The following is a 24,011-nucleotide window of genomic DNA, read 5'->3' as shown; positions in this document are numbered from 1 at the left end:
CTATTTGATTGGGATGGTATAAGGTCTCCTGCCTTGAACAGTGGGTTAGACTAGAAGTTCCTTCTAGCCTTACGATTCTATGATCACTGTTCTGACCTAGGCTTCCGGAGAGCATGAAGCAAACTCCTTTCCCCAGAAAAAGCCCTTTTATTAATATACTGTGAATTCTGCTCATTCACATCCAGTAAAGTCTTTCAAGGGGAGGATTTATAGTCACAGACCTTATATGGCTTGGAGAGTTGACAGACTGATATCTGCAAAACTTGGCAAGGAGTCTCGGAGAGTCACGAACCAATTAAGCAAACTAATAGTCTCTTGCAAACTCCACTTTCCTTTCACTCCTCTTTTATTTCCTCTGGGAGGGGCCATTCACCGTCCACCTGTGGCCTTACTCGACCCCTGTTCTTTAACTGTTCCCTTCATCTGGCAACTCTGCGCATGCGCACACTGGGAACAGGCTCCAGTTGTTTGCCTGCCTCACTGATGTTTGACTCTGAAGACAGCTGATAACTGGCATACGGCTCTGGCTTCCTCTCTACCTCCAACACAGAGCCCTCATCAGAGCCTTTCCCAGACTCCAGGACTGGCCCATGTTCTTCCCCAACCTCCTCACTGTCCGAATCTGCTACCAGCTCCACTGGCTGCTGGCGGGCCACAACAATCACTGCTTTTTGCACTAGCTGAAGCTTTCAAATACTTTTCCAAAGCAATCCCACATAGAGTACATTATAGTAATCCAACCAGGAGGTGATTAGGATATGAATGATTGTGAGCCTAGCCTTCCAATCTAGGAATGGGTGTAATGGGTGGTGGGTTGTGGGCGGTATGCCCCAGTACGGGCATACCAGTTCCTGTTGGGAGCAGCAGGCATCGTTTCGGTACGGTGCTTCAGAAAGCCCACCCACGTTCCTGAGCTGTATTTGACCCAACCAGGCCATTTGCACATGCGCACTCAGCATACAGCACCTTTGTGATGCTCCACCGAGCAGCTGGAGCATCACGGTTGATGGATGTGCATGCATGTGCAGCGTGTGTGCACGTGGAGGACACCCGGCCCTGTCGCAGTGTACCACTTGCGATGGGATCCGGAACCCACCACTGGTGCAATTGACATAAAAGCTGTGCAAAAGTCCTCCTAGTCACAACTGCCACTTGCTCTTAGAGCAGGAGCCACAAATCTAGAAGGAGCCCCCAAATTGCACACTGGGTTTGATTGGAGCTGAGAACGGGATCTCTCTCCACCAATCGCCACCAATTGTATCAACACTGGAGAAGGGAGGTGAAATGTGATGGATTGTGCCTATGAAGGAAAATGCACATTATACCTCTACTCTCCAAATTGAACTGGATCTAAGATTAGCATACCACTAAACTCTTCCAGGCTGCTTATAGAGTTAGAGCTATTCCCTCCTTTTTTAAAAAAAAAACTTGCCCTAAGAAGAAATCTTGGAGCACAGAGAAATTGAAAGATGAAAGCATTGCAATATTAAAACTATCTGCAATAAATTCTGTGCCCCTCTGAATGGGACACATTTTCCAGTCCAACAATATACTTTTGAGAGTTCTCTCCTCTCCCGTTAAAACTGTCTGTCTCCCGCCCCCTCGCAAGATATAATTTAAAACATTTCCCATGCTGGGAAAAGATGGGGCTTTAATATAAAAGGGGGGAGATTCTTTCTTCATACTGGGTTAAATAGCACTCTGGCACTGCATATTTTCTTTTGGCATAATGTTCCTCCTATTATTTCCTGGAGCAGTAGAAGCTGATTTAGCATTCCTGACATTCTGATCCATTCTGATTTCACATATGCGAAATAGGTTGGCAATTACTATAACAGCAAAAGGAGGGATTAGAGATACAGATGTCAATGTTTTTGATACTCTTGCCACTTCTAATGCTGATCTGCATTTGCTGTATCCTTAAATCCCTTTCCCCGCACATTAGTGCCAGTTTCAGCCAACACCCCCCCCCCCCTAAATGTTTGCTCTCAAATTACAGGAAGAAATAAATTCTGCCTTTGCTCTCTATAATTTTTTTTAGGGTACTCTAGGTTCTGGAAATATCTGACAGATTATAAATATATAAAGATTATAAATATTCTTATAATCTTATGTTTAGCCTGCATAAGATTCACCAGTGGCCAGGTGAATCTTATTCTCATCATCTGTGAATGAAGTCTAAAACTATCATTGACATAAACAGTTTGAACATTGAATAAGAAAGTATTTTACCAGTTGCTGCAGATAATCCCGAACAGTATTTGGATAAACCAGTATGCTGATAGCAACTAAAGTGTTGAGTGCAAAATCAAAGATTTGGTAACAGAAGAAAGGGATGATCCAGGCCGCATGTTGCTAGACATAAAAAAATAAAGAGAGGAGAGAATAGTTACTTATAGAATATTAATGCAATTTTTAATCATTTTTTTCTGAACAGGTCAAAGGGGTCCATACATAAAAAGAGTTAGATTATAAAACACTGGAGCTCTTTCAATCAAATCAACAGGCAGGATTTTTTTTAAAGGCTTTTCATTCTAGGACCAGCACGTTTCATCCAAACCAACATATATATTTCATTAGGTTTAAATTAGTCATAAAATATAAATTAATCTTGAACTACATATATTCTTTCTCTTCAGAACAAATACATTAAATGAACATCTCTTTATTTATCTTCTTTACAGAACATAATTATGAGTGTAAATATTACTATTCATAAGGGCATAGTGTTAAATAAAGTGCTATAGTAAAGCAGGTAAATGTTATGAATAATTTATATGTATTCACTACTTCATATATAAATGATTATCCTTAAAATCAAGTTTTCCTGAAAAGCCTATGGAGATTCTCAATCATCCTGGTCATTGTTGTCTCAAAAGTGTTTTTTCAACAAGTAACTAGACTTTCTTGTTTTTTTTCTTGAAGATGTTTCACTTCTCATCCAAGAAGCTTCTTCGGTTCTGACTGAATGGTGGAGAATGGAAGGATTTTCAACCACACAACATGCCCAAGAATACTAAGGCAGAAGCTTGTCCACTCCAAGGACATAACACCCAGACACCAACTGTGATATATGCAGTACAATGCACATGTGCATATTTGTACACTGGAGAAACAAAACAACCACTTCACAAACGCATGGCACATCATAGGAGAACAAACCTATCAGGGTAAGATTCAACAGTCTATCTACATTTTAAAGACAAAGGCCACTGTTTTGAAGACAGCAAAGTTAACATTCTGGACAGACAGGACCACTGGTATGAAAGAGGGGTTAAGAGGCTACTTAGCTTAAAATTGAATAGCCCTCTCTTAATAGAGGGGGGGAAATGCCATACCTAACTCCTGTTTCAGCACAAGCCTTTCAAGAAAGTTCCATAGTCCACACCCATTTGCACTATCCAAGTGACCCTGAAGGCATAGATAAACTTCCTAGTGGCCTCAACTGTTTTCAGAGAGAGCGCTAATGACCAGATGATTGCAAGGAATATAGATCCTTCCATTTGCCACCATTCAGTCAGAACTGAAAGAGCTTCTTGGATGAGAAGCGAAACGCCTTCAAGGAAAAAACAAGCAAGTCCAGTTGCCTTTTGAAAAAGCACCTTTTGGACATTTTCCTGAAAAGTTTTTCAAAGCAATTTACTGGTCCTGAGAAAAGTTCACAATGCTTATACTTGTTATTCTAGGAAGCCTTTCCCAAGTAGCTGCTCTTTATATTGGGTTATAATTCTTAGAATTCCCAGCTAGAAGGGCCACAGAAGTCATAATTAAACATAACTGGAGGGCACTAGATTGGGGAATCCATCCTCCCCTATAATTAATCTAGACTAACTTCTTTATATATTTCTAAATGTAGCCTCATGCTGTTGTGTATGCATCTCCTAGATCCGTGATGGTGAACCTATGGCATGCGTGCTACAGGTGGCACGCGGAGCCCTGTGGGTAGGCGAGCCGTCGCCCAGCTCAGCTCCATTACATATGTGCGTGCGCCTCCTGCCAGCCAGCTAATTTCAGGTCTTTGCTGTGCATGTGGGAGATACGTGCGCATACACAGGAGGGCAGGGGGGGTCATGTACACATGTGCAGGAACGGGTGAGCATGCGTGGTGGTGGGGGTGCAGCGCGCCTCCCCATGCCCTGTTTTCGGTTTCAGGAGGCTTCTGGGAGGCCTGCTAGCCCAAAGTGGGCGGCGGCGGGGGTGTCATGCTCACATGCGCAGGGGGACCTGGCACATTGCATTGTGGGTGTGTGCGCATATGCGATTTCAGCACGCGAGGACAAAAAGGTTAGCCATCACTGTCCTAGACAATGTGTAATATCTTTCCTCCTTATATTCTGCAAAGTACATGTTTATTCCATCATGTTTTGGGCCTAACTGACTGTAGATAATCCTTCTTTAGGAATATCTGGCTTTCTTTGTGCTTTGTGGTTTGCTGCCCAAAGTCTCACAACTTATGGACCAGTTTCAAAGTAAGTTAATTATAACAGAATGCAACGCCAAACATTATGCCTCACCTTATATGCACCGTAGGTGGCCATCGCACAAATGAGAATCATGAGAAGAGAGACTGCCGTTGCAATACACATATCTGAAATAAATCATGAATCAGTCACAGCCCCGTGGAAAGCCAGCATTTTTGTTTTATTACATAAAATGTGGTCATTATTATTGGTCCCCAAGGAAAAAATTCAGAGATTCAACCGAAACTGCTCTCTTAATAGCATTCCATGTTTTTAACAATACACAATGGTACCAGAGGCCACAGAAATCAAGATGGCTTTTTCCCCTCCTAAACAAGCCTCTCCTTGTTTATGAAACACGAACTGGCCGGAGACAAAACTGGATTTTCCTTGGTATTATTAGAAGGTGTTTCCGGCCTAGTTTCTTCTCCTTTGGCCCAGAAAGTATTTTTCTGGTGCAGGAGCATCCTCTGCTGGAGGACTTGACTTGTGGTGATGTGTTCAAATGTTTTCAGACTAATGTTTGCAGAAGATAGTAATTTTGCACCACACAGCTCTTTGGCCTGAGAAAAACATGCCTGAGCTAAACCCCACCCACGTAACTCTGTATTCTTAGCTCCATTGAACTTATATCCCCGTCCACATTTATGGGTCAGAACAGGGGTGAGTTGCTGCCAGCATTACTGCCGGTTTGGTGCGTGTGCAATTTTGTGTGCACATGCAATTTTGTGTGTGCATGCAATTTTGTGTGCGCACGCTCGCTTCGCTTGCACCTGATGCACACTCCACGCACATGCACAGTTGACCATAAGTAGGTCTGCGCATGTGCAAAACATTTTAAAAAGGAAAAAAATAACTTTGTGCAATTAAAATAGTTCTGTGCATGTGCAGAACTGAAAAACAAGATGATGGTGGCACCAACGGAGCCTCCTGGGGAACCGGTTCGGGGGCATGGCAAGCCTGGGTTGCTCTCAGTTCCACTACTGGTTTGGCCAAAGCAGTCTGAACCGATAGGAACCCACCACTAGGTCAGAACTATCAGACTATCTTCTGCACCTTCTGCATACTGAAGCTGCTTCAGAATCATCATTATCATCATCACTAATTTATGCTCTTTTATATATAAAAAAGTTTACTTTCTTAATATAAAATACAAATAGAAATAAAGATAGTGGAAAAATTGGAAAGGAAAGGGAATAAAGGGAATAGAACATACAATATAGAATAATTGAGTTAGAAGTTGGAATAATGTGAAGGGGGGAAATAAGAAACAAACAAAAAGCAGTGACTTTTTTTGGTGCAGTAAGACAGGGATACCTAACCCCCAGGCCCCAGCCCATTCCCTATCTTTATGTGGGGATGCTGTGATGCAGTGGCTTAATGATACTTGAAATTGCCGGACAGAAATGGTCTGTACTCAGGCGGTTTGAGCCTTGCACACCATAAAATGGAGTGAGCTCCTGCCCACCCAGAGGTTTGAAAACATGCAATATTGCAAATAGACAAATGGGTACCACTTCAGTGAGAAAAAAAACTAGCTGTGTTTGTGTGTGTGGAGAGCAGAAGCTTGTGCTGGACCTGGCCAGACATAAGGCAACAAAATGCAAGGTGTGGAAGAGCCCAAAACAACTAGCAATCTGAGCGCCACTAGTCAGCTGGTGTTAGTTGAGTTTGCCCCATATGATGCATGCAAGCGCCAAACAGAATGAACTAGCAATTGTGACTGTCAGGACTGCCTTATGCTTAGCATTTGCAGATTTCCCTGACATTGCATGCCGTACGCTAAATCAGGGGTAGTCAACCTTTTTATACCTACCGCCCACTTTTGTATCTCTGTTAGTAGTAAAATTTTCTAACCGCCCACCGGTTCCACAGTAATGGTGATTTATAAAGTAGGGAAGTCAATTAAATTAAAAAAAGGAAAGTGCTTCAGTATTGGACAAAACCCCTACCGCCCACCATGAAAGCTGGAACGTCCACAAGTGGGCGGTAGGGACCAGGTTGACTACCACTGCGCTAAATAAATAAATAATAACCATCTTCATTGGTGCTGCAAAACTGCAGGACACCATTAGATGTCAGCCAAGTGTTAGATTTTTCTCTATTTCTTTGCTGCCATCTACTGGTCTTCTTGTTGGGTTGTTGGTTTTTTTTGAGCCAGGACTTTTTCCAAGCTGAATCTCCGTGGACAAGGCAGCCTGTTTTAATAAATCACTTTCAATTAAAGTCTTCTTTATAAATATCATCTTTAATAGTATTGTCTCAAGAATTTTCAGAGAAGGTTCAGCCCCCAATAGCAATAGCACGTAGCAATTTAATGCCAGCTGTGAAAGTGCAGTCCTGGCACAAGATCAGGTCAGTTTAACAGGAGCCAGATTGTAAATTACTAATGAAATGATATATACTTACTGGCATCATCCATAAATTCAAACTCATTGCTTAATTCAGTACCCGCTAAGTGATACTGGCCAGGATCTGTCAAGGCGCTCAATATAATCAGCAGAACCACTGCATTGAGGATCTGGATAAGAAAAGGGAAAAAATAAAGTGGGAGGGGAGAATCAGAAGGTCACAAAATATCAATTCTGACGTTGTGTTCCATGACGGAAATCACTAGAAGGGAGCATATTTTGTATTTTTATTCCATAATGTATATTTAAAATCAGGTGATATTTCTGACATGCTTAATGACCACATATTTTCATTCTGCCAGATATAAAAATACAGGTGTCACTTTGAGGCAGAAAATCCAGAAGACATAAATATGAACATCATGACCTTTCTTTAAAGATTTTATTTGAAAATGTGTGACCTTTTCAAATATGCATAACCATTCTAGGATGCTAGATCCTAAAATATGATCTAATTGGATTGATGTTACAGAGGATTTCTCATCTCTTTTTTTGGTCATTATTGGACCGGCCCCGGGATAACTTCAAGAAAAACTCTAAATAGCAGACAGTTAAAGCAAGTCTTAAGATTTTATGTTGTTTATAATTTAGGCTGATTTTTAATGATAACCAAGCTTTAATATAAGGGGTGAGTTGCTGCCAGCATTACTGCCAGTTTGGTGGATGTATAATTTTGTGTGCGTGTCAGACGCGTGCTACACGCATATGTGCAGTGCCCATAAATAGGTCTGTGCATGTGCAGAACATTTAAAAATGAAAAAAAAAAACACCATGGTGCACCAACCTGGGAATCACTTTGGAGGCGTGGCAGACATGGGTCTCTGCCGGTTCCGGCAATTCAGGCCAGCAAACCATTACTGGTTTGGCCGAACCAGGCCGAATCGGTAGGAATCCACCTCTGTTTAATATATATTCCTGTGCCATATGCCAACTCTAAACAAATTGCACACATTGTGAGAAGCAATTGTTTTAATTTTCAGGTCAGGAGATAAATTCTAATTGATGAAGAATGCTAAGATTTTTAGGGTAATGGTTAAGAAAAATATATACAATGAAAACAAATTGTAGCAGAGAGGAAAGATTAGGATCAGGCACCTTATCAGGAAACAAATCAAAATTTGAAGAATGTCCATGCAGTAAATCTCTCTTGACCAGATACTTTGTATTTTGCAACTGAACACAACACAACAGCACATTTCACTCACTTTCTTCTATTGCAGGGGTCCCCAAACTTGGCAATTTTAAGACTTGTGGATTTCAATTCAAGTTGAAGTCCACAAGTCTTAAAGTTGCCCAAGTTTGAAGACTTCTGTTTATTGGCTTTTAAACCACATCGTTGTCCAATATCCCAATTTTATTGAAATATACTTAAAATGTATTTATTTAAATCAATTTTAAATAAATTGCCCGCCTTGCTGTTGTTCACCTCTGGGTGGTGAATTGGAAATTAAAACCAAAAAACAACAAAACAACATAGTGAATGAAAAAGAAATAACAACTGATGAAAGGCCCAGATTCAGGACATAAAAAACCTTGTGCCTCTTCTAAATCACAAGGTGTAGTTTCAACTGTGCAGTTTTGCACATGGGTATAATGAAACATTTCATGATTAGACGAGTGAATCCAAATTTCTCTTGGTTATTGGGAAAACAGAAATATGAAACAAAAGGAAGGCAACTGTCAAAGATATAGACTTCTAAATGAAATCAATACACTCTAGCAAAATTATTTATTTACTACCTCTTTGAATACAGCATGTTCTTGAGTTTCAGTTCAAGATCAGGGCTCACTTCAGAGAGGATACCTATTTTTCTTCCCCGCTTCTTCTCATTCTCCTAAGTTTTATAGAATATCCAGGATAGTGGGAAGCCATTCTCTTCAGGGATGGAGTGGAAACTGAATCTAGTTTAGCACAATCAGAGAAAATGTTCTATCACTGATGTTCTGAGCTTAGCCAGCAGCGGTGAGATTCATTTACATTCCCTACTGGTTGGCAAATGTGAGTGCAGATGCACATGCACAGTGCTCACACATTACGTCGGGGCAGATGGACAGAGCCTCCCACATCCACCACAACCGGTTCAACTGGAGAAAAACAGGTAAATACCACCTCTGCTAGCTAGTGAATCTAGCCTCACCTTCCCAATGATTCTGGAGAATGATAAACAAAGACTCCTAAAATCTACATCCCCCACCCACCCACCTCCAAGGACAGGGTATGGCTTCCCAGCTACAATGGGAGCCAGGCAACAACAATTAGAATACTAAAAAGGGCACACTCAAGCACAGGTCAAAGTACATTTCACAAGCATCTCTATCACATGACAGGCATCTCTATCACAAAGCACCAAAGAATGTATAAAATCCCACCTATTTCAACCTCATTTTGTCAGCCACCCCAGAAGCATGCTGCTGTCACTGAAGTTTCTGGAAAACCACATAAACAGAGTCTGCAGCTAGACTCCATTTTATTTCCAGCGTCTTTCTCCCGGCTTAGAACCAGAATGGATTTTTCTTCCAACAGGGAGATTTAAAAAAAAAAAAATCAGGACTCTCTGTGTGGGATAATTTTTCAGTTTCTTGTGGGGGCTCATAACCGCTTCCCATCTGCTTAATATTAGCCAGATGAGAAAGAGGAGGCAGAACTAGGAAAGCCTTTGGACTAATTCAAAGGGGTACTTTGGTATTTTACAATAAAGTGACCAGCTGTCCCTAACTCGCCACTAGAAGGCATGATTTTCTGCTTCATATGTTGTGTAAATCCAAGCAAAAATATCTGTAGTGACCGATCATGATTTTAGGTGGGCCTTGGGAAATAGCTATAAATCTGTACTTTAAAGGATTCCAGAAATTGGAAGCAGGTCGGAATATCATAGGAGGAGGGTGTGGGAAGCAAAAGAAGTCCAGAGGCAAACAAGCACGCAGACAGTATTAGCACATAAGGGATTAAAGGAGGGTGACTGAGCTACAGCATGCTGAGTAATCTGTTTGCCCGCTGTGCAAAATGAAGTTCTGGTTATATAAAGGATAAAGCTCGGGCAAATCACGCAGCATGTAGCTCAGCAATTCCATTCAGTTGATGCAAAATGCTTACGTTTGAAAGCATCATCATCTCATAAGTCTCACGAGCCATGAGAGATGCGAAGAAATAAGGCATTTTGGAGAACACTGTCCCAATTCACATACTGCACTTAAGCTACTGTGTGTTTTAACATGGTCAAAAGAAGACACATTAATTATTTACAGTAGCTTGCCCTAGCTGTCTTTGTTAGTCCGGATGTTTCTTTCTGATTTTCTTTGCCTCCAGAAATTCAAAGACCCCAGAGCCGTGATGGGGAACCTGTGGCGCACATGCTACAGGTGGCACACAGAGCCCTCTCCCGGGCACCCCAGCTGTCGTTCCAGCCCAGCTCCACCGCAGATACATGTGTGCGTCCCACCAACCAGCTGGGGGTTGGGGCACATGCATGGGGGAGCGCTTGCATTGCATTTTGGGGCCTTGTGCAACACTCTGCACCCCGTTTTGGCTTCCAGGTTGGTGCAGGAGGCCTTCCAGGCCAATAACAGGGGGCGGGGTGTGTGGATGTGCCCTGTTTTGGGCCTGGAAAGCCTCCTGCACCAACCTGGAAGCCAAAAATGGGCATGGGGGGAGTGCATACGTGGAGTCATCGTGCATGTGTGGGGTGTGGGCACGTGTGCATTGCATTATGAATGCAGGCACACACACAGATGCTTTCGGCATGCATCAACAAAATGTTTAGCCATCACTGCCGTAGAGATACGGTAGTAACTTCCAGCTCTTGAATTTCCTTCTATTGCCTCCGGAGATTTTGAAATGATTGCTGAAACAGCACAGTCTCCTGCCATTCTTGGTGGTTAGGAAGGAGTTATTTTAGGCCTTGGAAGATCTAACAGAGATTTCTCATTCTGTTCCTCATTTCTTTCAAGAAAGCCAGAGTCTTTCATAAGCGTTATGCTTCAGTTTCACAACAGGCAATAACCTTGTCCTCATCTTAGAGGAAGAACGCAGGATGTAGCCAGATATTGCTCCTTCCCAACTAGCTATGACCTATCTCTCTAAGAAAAGATAAAAAGGAAAAGTGAGAGTGTCGTTCAGTGGTTAAGAAAAGTTATTCTAGGAAAGCTCAAAGGTCTCCCTCCCCCCCTTATTCTTAGATTCAGGGAAGACTTAACACTGAGTGACTTAATTCTAAAATGTGAAAGGAAAGCATGTTGTATATATTTAGGGAGCAACTTTCTATCTGCTATTTTAGCAGAGGGATTTCCAATTCATTAATTTGATCTTGGGTAGGTGGTGGGTTGCTGATACTAGCTTTCCAAAGTTGGAGAACAGGCCAGCATTTTCCAAGGTTACTGTGCCATGCATTGTACTACAAAGGGCACCTTAATTTTGCCAAAAATGAAAGTTATCAAATATGTTGCCTGCCTAAGTTTGGTTACCTTTGGATGGATGGGTCACAGGAGAATGGGGACATTTGATCATAAATGAGTTTGAAAATATTCAAACTGAGCATAGGTGGAAGAAGATTATGCACCACTCGTCATCAAATTCTCAAAAAAGGATTTCAGTTCTCCTCAAGCTCGTTATCTCTGGTTCTTTGAGCAAAACATATCTTGCCTGTATCTTGCATATATTATCTTTAGCCTGAGGGGCAGGAGAGAAAGAGAAAAAGAAGCCTTTACCAAAATAGTTCTCTCTTCCAAATATTTTCTCCTCCTTGCCTGTTTCGTAATTTCCATTCAAAAGATAAGCCTAGCAAATTTATTGCTGATTTTTAAGCAAGCAGCCTTTCCCACTTTGCAAATAATGTGCATTTAACTTGCCTTCCCCACCCACATCTTCCCCAAGTATCTTGTACAGACCTCCTTACTTAATTAAATTCCAGAGCTTAGAATTTACATTTCTGCTATTGTCACTTTTTGGGTATGCAGATTTTTTAAAAGCTTTTCTGAGCTATTATGGCATGTAGTATTCTCAGCTGTTCCTTCCTCTCACCAAGATATGTCACACATTTGACATTATTATTTTTCTCCTTGCAGTATAGGAACACAGCCAAGTCATGAAAACACAGAGGCAGTTTTGGCTTTGATGTCTGCTTTGTTTCCCCATCATTTTGTGAAGGACTTTTGCGAAGCGTGTACATAATCTTCTGCTATAGCGTTACAGTATAATACCCAGCCAGCTTTGTCTAATCTTGGCAGTTACTTGCCTCCCAGGCCTGTACCTGAGTGGCAGATTACCAGGGATTCCATAACCACGGGCTGATTGGGAAGTTGAAAAAACAGGACACTTCCATAACGAAATTAAGCAAAATGGTTTAGGCCCTTGATGGCGAACCTATGGCATGCGTGCCACAGGTGGAACGGGGAGCCATATGTGCTGGTACGCAAGCCATCAGCTCCAGCACGCATGTCCACGCTGGCCAGCTAATTTTCGGCCTTCCAGAGGGCCGGGATAGGACGTTTTCGCCCTCCCCAGGCTTCAGGAAAGTCTCCAGAGTCTGTGGAGGGTGAAAAACAGGCCCAAGGGCCTACCGGAAGTTCATTTCCAAACTTCTGGTTGGCCCGTTGGACCCATTTTTCGCCCTCCCCAGGCTCTGAAGGTTTTCCTGAAGCCTGAGGACGAAGAAAACCGCCTCCCCTGCCTCCCAGAGGCCCTCCAAAATCAGATTGTTTCTGAACTTCCGGTTGGCCGTTTGGGCCCGTTTTTTGCCCTCTCCGGGCTCGGAAGGCTTTCCTGGAGACTGGGGAGGGTGAAAACTGTCTTCCCCAGCCTCCCTGGAGGAAATACCAAGCTCAGTTTTGAGGCAAGCAGTGTGGTGCACGTGGGGTGGAGTGGGGGGGGGGGGTTCTGCGCGCATGTGCATGTGGGGGGCGCGCATTGTATTATAGGGGCTGGCATGCATGCATGCTGTTGCACGCAGGCCCTTGCATTTTTGGCACCCAACAACAAAAAGATTCACCATCACCAGTTTAGGCTCTTACTATACACTACAATATACAGCCCATTAGGTGTAGCGGGTAAGGCGTCACCATGACCCGACAAAAGCGCGAACGTCATAAGCGCGCCGACAACATCGCGGCGCTAAAACCGCGATGTCAAAAGCGCGCCGACAACAGCGCGCCGACAACAGAGCGCCGACAGAAGCGCGATTTAATTTAAGGTAAGGTTTAGGGTTAGGTTTAGGGTTAGGTTTAGGTTTAGGGTTAGGGTTAGGTTTAGGTTTAGGGTTAGGTTTAGGGTTAGGTTTAGGGTTAGGTTTAGGGTTAGGTGTAGGTTTACGTTACAGCGCGCTTCTGTTGGCACGCTTTTGTCGGCGCGCTTTAGGGCTAATTCGTCGCTCATTCGTCGCGCAGTTTTGTCACCGCGCTTTAGTCACCGCGGTTTAGTCAGGCACGCTTTTGTTGTGCGCGCATTTGTGGTGGAACCAGGCGTCACATTAGAAACAGGGAGTCTGACTGCTATCCCCACCTTAGGCCCAAAGCTAGGTGGATGACCTTGGGCCAACCATTTTCTCTCAGCTCTAGGAAGGAGGCAATGGCAAACCGACTTCTGAAAAAAAGGAAATTGCAGGGACTTGTTCAGAGAATCTCTGAAAATCTGGCATGATTTGACAAGGAGGGGAAAGGGGGGAAACACTGTAGATATGGATGTACAAGCCAATATGGTAACAACTGAAGAATCTGCTCTTTTGAAAAGTCTATAGTGCTCAGAAAGGTACACAGAAAGGTACACAGAAGGATAAGAAGAAAGTGAGCACCAGCAGCAATGAAGATGAATTAATTATAACAGTAATAGATATAAAACTTAAGGTTTAGGGACAGAGCATCCTAGATAAGGACTATCTATATCCGTGATGGCGACCTATGGCACACGTGCCAGAGGTGTCCCACAGCACCCTCTCTGATGGCACGCGAGCCCTTGCCCCAGTTGAGTTCCGCTGCGCATGCGCATGTGCCTCCCACCAGCCATCTGGTCTTTGGGTATTTGCCGCACATGCGTGGGGGGTGGGGCGCATGCATGGAGTGTGTGCATGCATGGGAGGGCAGGGTACATGCAGGGGATTGCACATGCACATGCAGGGGGCATGTGGGGGACCATGTGTGCATGTGCGGGGCATATATGGGGGCGTGCATGCACAGGCGTTGGGGGTTCAGGTGCTGTGGGCGCTCGGTCCAAAAAAGGTTAGCCATAACTGATCTATATGGTCACTTGACCCTGGAGAAGACTCCTGAGAATATTGTGGAAAATAAACAAATGAATCATTAAACAGAACAACCCAGAATTCTCACTAGAGGCACAAATGAGTCTCAGACTGTCCTACTTCAGATACATTATGTAAAGGTCTAACTCTTTGCAGAAGGCTCTAGTGCTCCCAACAATAGAAGATAAATAGATGAACAACAGCAAAGTGGATGGATTCCTTGTTCTCCTGAACAAATGAAGAGTGCTAAAAGAATACAGAGAAACAAAATAGCAGCAGGCTCCATTCAAAAGGGAAAAATGTCCATAACATAGCTGCTTGGAATGCAAAGGGTTGATTTGGCCCTGTTGTTAATGAATACTAACAGGTTTTTGTGATGGAAATGGTAGCTTTGTTTAAAAAAATACATAGGATAGGACAGCTGAACTTCTATTTAAATCACATTTTGGAGAGAAAGACAGGAAATCCGCTTGTTCTTTAACTCAAGACACTCATTGTACTGACAATCGTCCAAATGAGGAACAAAGCACATGGAGAGACTTTTTCTCCTCTCTCCCCCTCATGGTCAGATAGGGTCATTGGTGCAAAAAGACATTAAACCTTGTTGTGGTCGCCAGTCAATGGAGAAAATTAAAATATACAGTAATACAACTCATAAGAGTGTTCTTTCAATCCAAGCTTCTCATGTAAACAATTTAAAGTGGTAGAATAATAAGAATTAAAAAAAACCCCTACAAATGCAAGGAGCCAAATGGAGTGTAAGAAATAGGAAAGATGCAGTTATATAGTATTCAATTATATCGTATTTATAATTTTAAAAATACCTTCTGAAGCAAAGTTGGACTCCTAGCAACTGCATGCACATGATCATATCATTTTGTCAAATGAGGTCAAGGTCAGTTGAAGCATAGATTTATCTGCAAGCAGTAGTTGTTTTCATATATGTACAAGACCCTTCCTTTCCAGGACTGTTTCCATGCATTGATGTAATAAGATTGTGAGCCATGAAAACTTTACAATGAATTGTTGCATTTATCCCAGAAGACTGTTATCGAAATGCAGATTGGAAGCAGGTTGTAACATCCCATCAGATAAAAATGATCTCTTTGCCATTTCTCCAAACCGTTTAATACAATACAATACAATAGCAGAGTTGGAAGGGACCTTGGAGGTCTTCCAGTCCAACCCCCTGCCTAGGCAGGAAACCCTATACCGTTTCAGACAAATGGCTATCCAACATCTTCTTAAAGACTTACAGTGTTGGGGCATTCACAACTTCTGGAGGCAAGCTATTCCACTGATTAATTTGTTCTAACTGTTAGGAAATTTCTCCTTGGTTGCTTCTCTCCTTGATTAGTTTCCACCCATTGCTTCTTGTTCTACCCTCAGGTGCCTTGGAGAATAGTTTGACTCCCTCTTCTTTGTGGCAACCCCTGAGATATTGGAACACTGCTATCATGTCTCCCCTAGTCCTTCTTTTCATTAAACTAGACATACCCAGTTCCTGCAACTGTTCCTCATATGTTTTAGCCTCCAGTCCCCTAATCATCTTTTTTGCTCTTCTCTGCACTCTTTCTAGAGTCTCCACATCGTTTTTTACATCGTGGTGACCAAAACTGAATGCAGTATTCCAAGTGTGGCCTTACCAAGGCATTATAAAGTAGTATTAACACTTCATGTTTGTTACGATCCAGAACAGGCATGTAGCAACCTCATTAATTCAGCGATCATTTTCCACTGATTGTTCCATACAGGGGATGATCCATTGGTGGGAAGACAGTGATACATTGCCTGCTCAGCTAATTCCTGGTCTCCAGAGCGTCCTGTAACAATACCGCAGCTTTGGAGACTTTAGAATATCAATTATCTCTTTCCTCCCTCTGGATTCCTCTCTTTAATTTTAGCTGACAGGTTTACTACCAAACGGGAAAGATTTATTGCATAAAAAAATTGAACGTTTAGGGGTATTTACAACTTTGGTGTTTAAATGGAACAAGTTAGAGCTATTGAAGAAAACAGCACATATAGAAAGGCGAGATGTGTAAACTTGGCCAGTAGGCTAGTTTCAGTACAGCTAGATGCAAGTCAAACTGAAATATGCAAAAGTCATGACATTAGCCTATTTTAATGTGTTATTAACATCAGTACTGGATAGAAAATACATGAAATATGTATCTGAAGACTATTTGTGTGGGGTGGGCCTTATTGAATCCACAATCCATTTTCTTTTACACAATCATTAATTATATATTTAAACTATACATTTAAATTTTAAGAATTGTTTTAATTATTCTTTTCCAGGGTACTTAGATTTGTTCTACCTCCTTGCCTATTGTCAGATCAGAATGCGGCTCTCTAAATGTGACTCAATTCTGCCACGTTGCCTGCAGAATTGTATTCATTGTCTGATTTGTTGATTTTTTGATTCTGGGCCACGATAAAGAACTGCTGCTATGGTACTTCAAAGTGGGGGAATAAGAAAGTTGGCAACAAGAAACATCAGTGGGGAGATTTCTCCTCTATGAGCCGCATTCATCTGCCATGTCCTAAACACCATGAAATCCAATCTGGATTTCAGTGATACCAACAGAAAATAATTTGTAGCAAAGAGTTGAACTGTGGGGTCCTTGCTGCTCTCTGAGCTCGGGGTTTCTTGTAGATATTTCATTACCAAACTAGCAGTGATATGCGATGAGGTTTATGGCTGGTGAGGCAGTCCTCTCCCCCAACACCCCACTGTCTAAAGCGCTTTCTTTCTTTTGCCTGCCTGAGCTCTGACAGGCAGGAGAAAGAAAGCGGCAGCCCGCCAGCTCACTTTCTTTTGCCGGCCTCTGTGTCCGCGGCTGCCACGGACATAGAGGCGGGCAAAAGAAAGTGCCAGCCCATCAGCCTGCCTGAGCTGCCCGCCTCTGGGCAAAAGAAAGCACCAGCCCACCAGCTCGCTTTCTTTTGCCAGCCTCTATGTCCGCGGCTGCCGCAAAAGAAAGAAAGAAAGTGGCAAAAGAAAGAAAGCACCAGCTCACTAGCCTGCCTGAGCTGCCCGCCTCTGGGCAAAAGAAAGCGCCAGCCCGCCAGCTCGCTTTCTTTTGCCAATCTTTATGTCCGCGGCTGCCACAAAAGAAAAGCGGCAAAAAAGAAAGAAAGCGCCAGCCCACCAGCAGAGGCGGGCAAAAGACCCGCCTCTGCTGGCGGGCTGCCGCGGACATAGAGAAAGAAAGCTGGTGGGCTGCCCTCCCTGCCTCTCCTACCCCCTTCCCTCTCTTCCCTCCCAAACAAACTCTCTCTCAAATTGATTGAGAGAGTGTTTGTTTGAGTGAAGAAACAAACACACGCACGCATGCACGCACGCACGCGCGCACACACACACACAAATTACTTACAATTACTTACAAATTATATTAATTTTGAATTCCTCCCCTTCCCTCCGACCCACATACCCTTTCCAGCTGTTTCACAGAGGATTTCAACTCTACTCTTGCCTTCATGAAAATGTAAAAATGTAAAAGGAAAAAGCCAAGAGCTGCTGAGGTCAGGCTGGGCTAGCTACTGCCAGAGTCCCCAATGGATGACTCTGCTTAACTGTTTAAAAAAGTCTCTAAAAAAACACCCTCTACAGGAGGAGGCAAGAGAACCACGTGCCTCATCTACATAAGGAATTTTTCGGCTTTTAACCCTTGCTTAACTCTGCTCAAGTGATCATAAAGTCAGACTAAATGAAGCACGTGGTTCTCCTGCCTCCTCCTGAAGAGGGCACTTTTTTAGAGGCTTTTTTAAACAGTTAAGCACTAAGCAGAGTCATCCACTGTGACTCTGGCAGCAACTAGCTCAGCCTTTTTCCTTTCACATTTTTTTTCTTTTCATGATGACAGTGATGAGGCTCTGCCTCCCCTGCCTTCCCTGACTGCACGTCACTGCAAACTAGGTAACATCATCAATGCACTGTTGGTGTTACCTAGTTTGATAATGAAGTGCCTGCAAGAAAACCATCGAAAGACCTGACAGATTAGAGTGGGTTGCTTTTTTCAGTTTGTTCAGAAATGATCTGAAGGGTGTGTGAGGTGGCTAAGTTTGCTGAAACAACTCATTTGAACTGGGTATGTCTACTGCTGTGCAAAAACAAAACAAAGCAAAAACCTGAATATGAGACATTTCAATTTTGAAACATCTATTTTGAGTTTGAAACAACTGTTCTGACCTTTCTGAAAGTGTTCTTACGCAGTTTCAATAGTTCCAGAAATATTCTGAGCCCGAAACTGACATGTTATACTCAAGAATACCTGGGCAGGGCAGATTGTGAGCAATGTTATAAGGTCAACATAACCTGTGTTGAGCTTGAAAGGTTTTAGACATCTCTGATTAATACACAGAGAAACAGCAAAGAGTTTCAAAAAGACCTCTGCAATCAAGGACTGGCAATTGCCGGTCAAAGTGAATAAATGTAAAGAAACAAACTAGGGTCAAAAAGCCCTAAATTCAGACATTCATTAATTCCAGTCTGTGGAAAGAAAATATTGATCCAGCCAGTAGCGCTATAAATAAGTAGTGCTATAAATGAAAGATAAATGTTGGGAATTGTTCAGAAAGGAAACAAAAGTAAAATTGCTTTTATAGAAATCGATGGTATGAACATATCTTGGTTTAGGCACTTCAAGAAAGATATTGCAAAGCTGGAAAAATGCTCCAACATAAAGCAAATTCTTCTGCAGGCTCAACCTTTCATAATATTTTGACATAACATTCACCCGCTTGAAAATACTGAAGCCTGTTTCTAGATTTTTTTCCCTTCAAAACGGGGCTCTAGTTGCTGCAGCAAAGAAGCTTTTTTTTAATTAATGAAAAATTAATTTGTGGCAATTGTCTGCACACCAAGGAAGCAGCCTTTCTTGAGTAACAAAACAAAATACTTCAGGATTGTAAGCCTAGTCACAGTTTTGTTTAGTGATTGCTTCACTTAATGACCAAGTTGCCAGTCCCAATTGTGGTTGCTAGATGAGAATTACCTCTGTATGAAGTGGTGGGATTCAAATAATTTAACAACCGGTTCTCTATCCTAATGATTTCTTCCAACAACCAGTTCGCCAAACTGCTCAGGAAGTTAACAACCGGTTCTCCTGAAGTGGTGCGAACTGGCTGAATCCCACCACTGTTTGTATGGTAGTAAATCTATGAAGCCATTCCAAAAGAATTTCAGCGGTATCAAAAGTAAGTTCTATTTATACTACAATTAATGTTTAGGCTTCTGTGCCTCTTTTCCCCACCTGCTGTATATAAAGGACTAGAAGTCATTCTCTTTTGAGCAACAGCTAAGGTTTCCACCCATTCCTGGTTTTCGTAATGGCCTGATCTAGTATCAGATTACTTATTTTTGACCGCTGAGAACTAACTTTCACAATACCCAAGAACAAAGATATAGTTATCTGATTTCTCTGAGAAAATAGATAGTGTTTGTTGCTACCTAACACAAGTCTACAAATAACAGATAGTATTACCAGCCAGGCCGCATTAGTAGATTAATACTTTTAGGTGGAGAACTGCAGGATTATTTTGGATTACATGACTGGGTTGGGAAGAAGAACGTGTTGCCAGATATGGGTTAAATTTTGCGTAATACTCATGGAGATACAGAGAAAACAGGCAAATCTTTGGTTGTTTAAATTAAAAAAAGTGTTTATAGGGGGCAGCAAACAAAGAAATGTTTATCTTGACATCATCATGCAAAGAATGTGATTTAAATACTTCGATGTCATTGTAATCATGTACCGCAGGGGTGTCAAACTTGATTTCATTGAGGGCCGTATCAGGGTTGTGTTTAACCTCAGGGAGCGTGTGTGTGTGTGTGTGTGACCAGGGTGGGCATGGCCAGCTCAACCTCATTCATTTCGGGGGTTCCTTTGGTGGCCTGAGAGCTCCGTTTTTGGCTGTGACAGCCTCCGGCAACCCTCTTTCAGCGAAAATGGAGCTCAGGAGGGCCACATGTGGCCCTCCTGAGCTCCATTTTCACTGGCAGAGGCCCCGTGGGCCAGTCCTTTGCTGTTTCCAGGGCAGCCCCATGGGCCAGATCCAGTCTGTGGGCCTTGAGTTTGATACCCTTGATGTACAGTATCCTAATTTTGATATCATTGTGATTTATTATGGACACTTATACTAAATACGTTTCTCCCTGATCAGCTTTAGATGGGACATATATACTTGAGAATCCAGTTACTGTTAATTTTACAGAAGAAAGGGGGGAAAAAGAATTGAGATATTATAAATACAGGATTTAAAGAACCTCTCAGAGGACTGTGAGTTATTCTGTTTAGTCCTAAAGTATTAAACTTGGTACTAAAAATGAATTAGTTCTAACTTTCCCCAATCTATTACAGGTTGTCCTCAACTTATGACCACAATTGAGCCCCAAATTACTGTTGCTAAAAGTGAGACAGTTTTTAAACGAGTTTTGCCCCATTTTACCATCTGTCTTGCACAGTTGTTAAGTGAATCATTGCAGTTGTTAAGGTAGTAACACAGTGGTTTAAGTGAATCTGGCTTCTCCATTGACTTTGCTCATCAGAAGGTTGGAAAAGGTGGGATCACATGACCCCCAGAACAATGCAACTGTCCTAAATCTGAGTCAGTTGCAAAATGGTCACTAAAAGAATGGTTGTAAGACTACCTGTACTATCTCTGCATCTGCTAGGATTACGATTCTCAGAAATCTAACCAGCGTAATTCTAAACCAGGCTGGCCAAGACTTATAGCCCAGTGGTGGGTTTCAAAATTTTTTAGAACCTTTTCTGTATGTGTGACCTGCTTTGTGGGAGTGGCTTGCCTGCCATGTGACTGGGTGGGCGTGGCTTGCCAGCCATGTGACTGGGTGGGCGTGGCCAACTTGTAAAATGTGGTGAAACTCACTTAACAATGCTCTTGCTTAGCAACCAAAATGTTGGCTCAGAAACTCTGGCATTTGAAGCATGCAAGTCTTAAAGCTGTCAAGTTACAAGATCCTTGCAGCCCTAACCCTTTAGAAAAAAAACCCAGGGGTGTTCAAACTTGACAGCTTTAAGACTTGTGGACTTCAACTCCCAGAATTCCTCCTCCAGTCATGTTGGCTCACGAACTTCTGACATTGAAGTGTGCAAATCTTAAAGCTATCAAGTCACAAGACCCTTGCATTCCTAACCCTTTAGAAAAAAAAAACCCAGAGGTGTTCAAACTTGACAGCTTTAAGACTTGTGGACTTTAACTCCCAGAATTCTTCCTCTTGCTCTTCATCTTGATGATGTGCGGACAGGCAGAGGGATGGAGCTGGAACCTGTTCTAAAAGGCACTGTAGATTTGTGGAACCTCTTCTATAAAAGAGGTTAGCACTAGCAGGAACCCACCCCTGTCATAGTCCCAACATACCTAACTGGTGAGAATGCAGCATTCCTACTCAAGCCACTCCAAGCTGTTCCAGCCCTCTCTCTGATTTTGGGAGTCTCTTGAACATCCCACATTAACAGTTATTTTGAACACTATAATATATCCTTAGAGAACTGGGGTGGAAAGAAAGTCATTTATTCAATACCAGGCAGCCTAATTATCTCAGAAGATTAGCTTAAATCAATTTACTACTCAGCATTTTTATAGATTTGTTTCATTTACCACCTTTCCTCCTATTGAAAGTCCTTTGGACAAGTGGCTGTATAAAATGATAATAAGCAAACAAATACATCAAGGCAAGCTATTTTGAGATATCCCTGTCAATTTTCCAGGTGTGAATATTGTCAGTGTATTATCACACCATAATATCCTTGATAGTTTCCTATAAAGGTTTCTTATGCTGCTGCTATGGACAGAAGGGCACTACAGAGAATGATCAATTCAGCACAAGAAACCATTGGTTGCCCTCTAACACGATTGGATGACATTGCCAGGTCTCGCTGCTTTAGCAGAGTAAGGAAGATACTCAGAGATGATTCATACCCTGGTCAGTGTCTCTTTGCACTTCGACCATCGGGCAGAAGACATCAAAGCATAGCCAGCCGAACAAATAGGTTTAAAAATAGTTTCCATCCTTGGGCTGTCAGACTCTTAAACACAACCACAATCACTCCATGCACACGTGGAAACATATGACTAGTTTTTCTTTTTCTTTCTTTTCTTTCATTTCCCCCCCTAATTACTTGCATAGAGATTATTCTTTATACTATTTATGTTGTTTGTATTTTTTGTCATGGATTACACCAGTGAGGCAAAAACCAATTTCATTGTATACATGATGTACAATGACAATAAAGGCTATTCTATTATCCCTGTACTGTATTAACAGATGTATCCTTTTTAGTTTTTAAGAATGGCTAAGGTCAGCCCAAACGTTCACATATTATTCACTTTATTGTGCCCTTTTTAATTTTTGTAAGCTGCCCACAGACATGTTCTTTGACTTGGACAGTTATACATAAATGCAGTGCATAAATAAATCCTGCCTTTTGGCTACAAGCTTACAAATAAGTCACTTGAATTCAGAAAATAAATAATGCATTTTAATATAGTGCCATTGTAGAAAGAATAACATTTCCTGGCAGAGTGTCAGTTTTAATCCCTTACATTCCGGTTGTTCTTTTTCCCCCCTCTCTTTATAATAAGATGAGGCAGCAAGTAAAAAGCATTTTCTTATCCTTTTTAAATAAGTGCATCTGTAAGTTGAATTAACATCAACTTATATTGCATTTCAGAATGTCTCACATCCATTTCCTATCCTGAATAAATATTCACAGGAGATGATGTCCAGACAGAAAGTATTCTTAATAGCACTCAATATAACTCCATAATATCAGAATAGCCATCATCAAGCCATTTCATATCTGAACAGTTCATTCATAAACATTTGTAAAAGCTTTTTTAAAGATAGGCCTGGAGGTCAATTATTCTTAGGCCAGAGATTTGATCTGAATGCAAAGTTATAATACATGCAATTCTACAAAAAGCTTCCGGAAATTTACAGGAGAAAATTAAGGTGTTACTACAAGATCACATATCTACTGAAAGTGAAACAGGGTGTGGAATGGATTTTTTTTTAACCCTCTGAATATTCTAACTTCATATGCTTTTAATAATTTTAATGTAGCTCTAGTAAGCCAATTAACTTTCAGAAAAAAAATTAAATCAATTTCTTGCTTATTCTATGGTACAGAGCCTCTTTTATAGCTATCTAATGGTTGTACAAGATTCCTAAAATGTGCAGCTCTGTATAGTAAATCAAAATGTCGTATTGAAACCTTATCCAATTTTAACCTGTTCAGATGTGTTGTAGTTGAACAAATTGGAAGACTGCCTGATCAGGGAAGGTTGCAATATAAAAGGCAAAATTTGCCTTTTAAAAATCCCCTCCTCCAATGTCAATAAATATATCAAACATCAATCCATGATACATCATTCCTGGCTTGAAAATGGTTTGATCTACACAAAGTGAAAAACATAATTGTTGACTCTCAAATAAATCTTAGAAATCTTAGCTGATTAATTTATAGAAAATTATTTTCCTTTAATACAGGCAAGATACTAACAAGATGGGATCCCATATGGGCTGACTTCTAATCTGTTGGACTTCCAGTTTATCTAGAGCAGGGGTGTCCAAACTTGGGAACTTTAAGACTTGTGGACTTCAACTCCCAGAATCCCCAAGCCAGCCAGCCATGGAGGCAGGACATAATGACTTTGGCTGTTAAAAAGAAAACCTTCAGGATATAAGGACAGGTTGTGATATCAAAATAAGTTCTAGAAGAAGGCACTGAAAGACTATTTCTGTGCTGTTGTTCAGAGACATGGAGATGGACAACATGTCTACAGTATTGGAATCCCTCATTCATCTTAGCCCCTTATTCTAATAAAAAATGTCTTTCTTATATGCTAGCTCCACATATACCAAGATACGTTACAAAAAGACCAAA

General features: G+C 41.8%; 1 protein-coding gene across 1 annotated transcript in view; it reads right to left on the bottom strand.

Annotated features, from left to right (window-relative positions):
* Positions 1-24,011, bottom strand: part of LAPTM4B (lysosomal protein transmembrane 4 beta) — a 49,824-nt gene that overhangs the window by 22,237 nt on the left and 3,576 nt on the right. The window contains exons 2-4 of the mRNA XM_032223466.1: positions 6,870-6,981; positions 4,515-4,588; positions 2,233-2,355 (exon numbers count right to left, since the gene is read on the bottom strand). Of these exons, the coding sequence (XP_032079357.1) occupies positions 2,233-2,355; positions 4,515-4,588; positions 6,870-6,981 (309 nt within the window). The remainder of the gene's footprint in view (positions 1-2,232; positions 2,356-4,514; positions 4,589-6,869; positions 6,982-24,011) is intronic.

The sequence above is a fragment of the Thamnophis elegans genome, chromosome 8 (genome assembly GCF_009769535.1).
Source record: "Thamnophis elegans isolate rThaEle1 chromosome 8, rThaEle1.pri, whole genome shotgun sequence".
NCBI lineage: Eukaryota > Metazoa > Chordata > Lepidosauria > Squamata > Colubridae > Thamnophis > Thamnophis elegans.
Note: the sequence above shows the minus strand (reverse complement) of the source record. Positions and strands in the feature narration are given on the sequence as shown.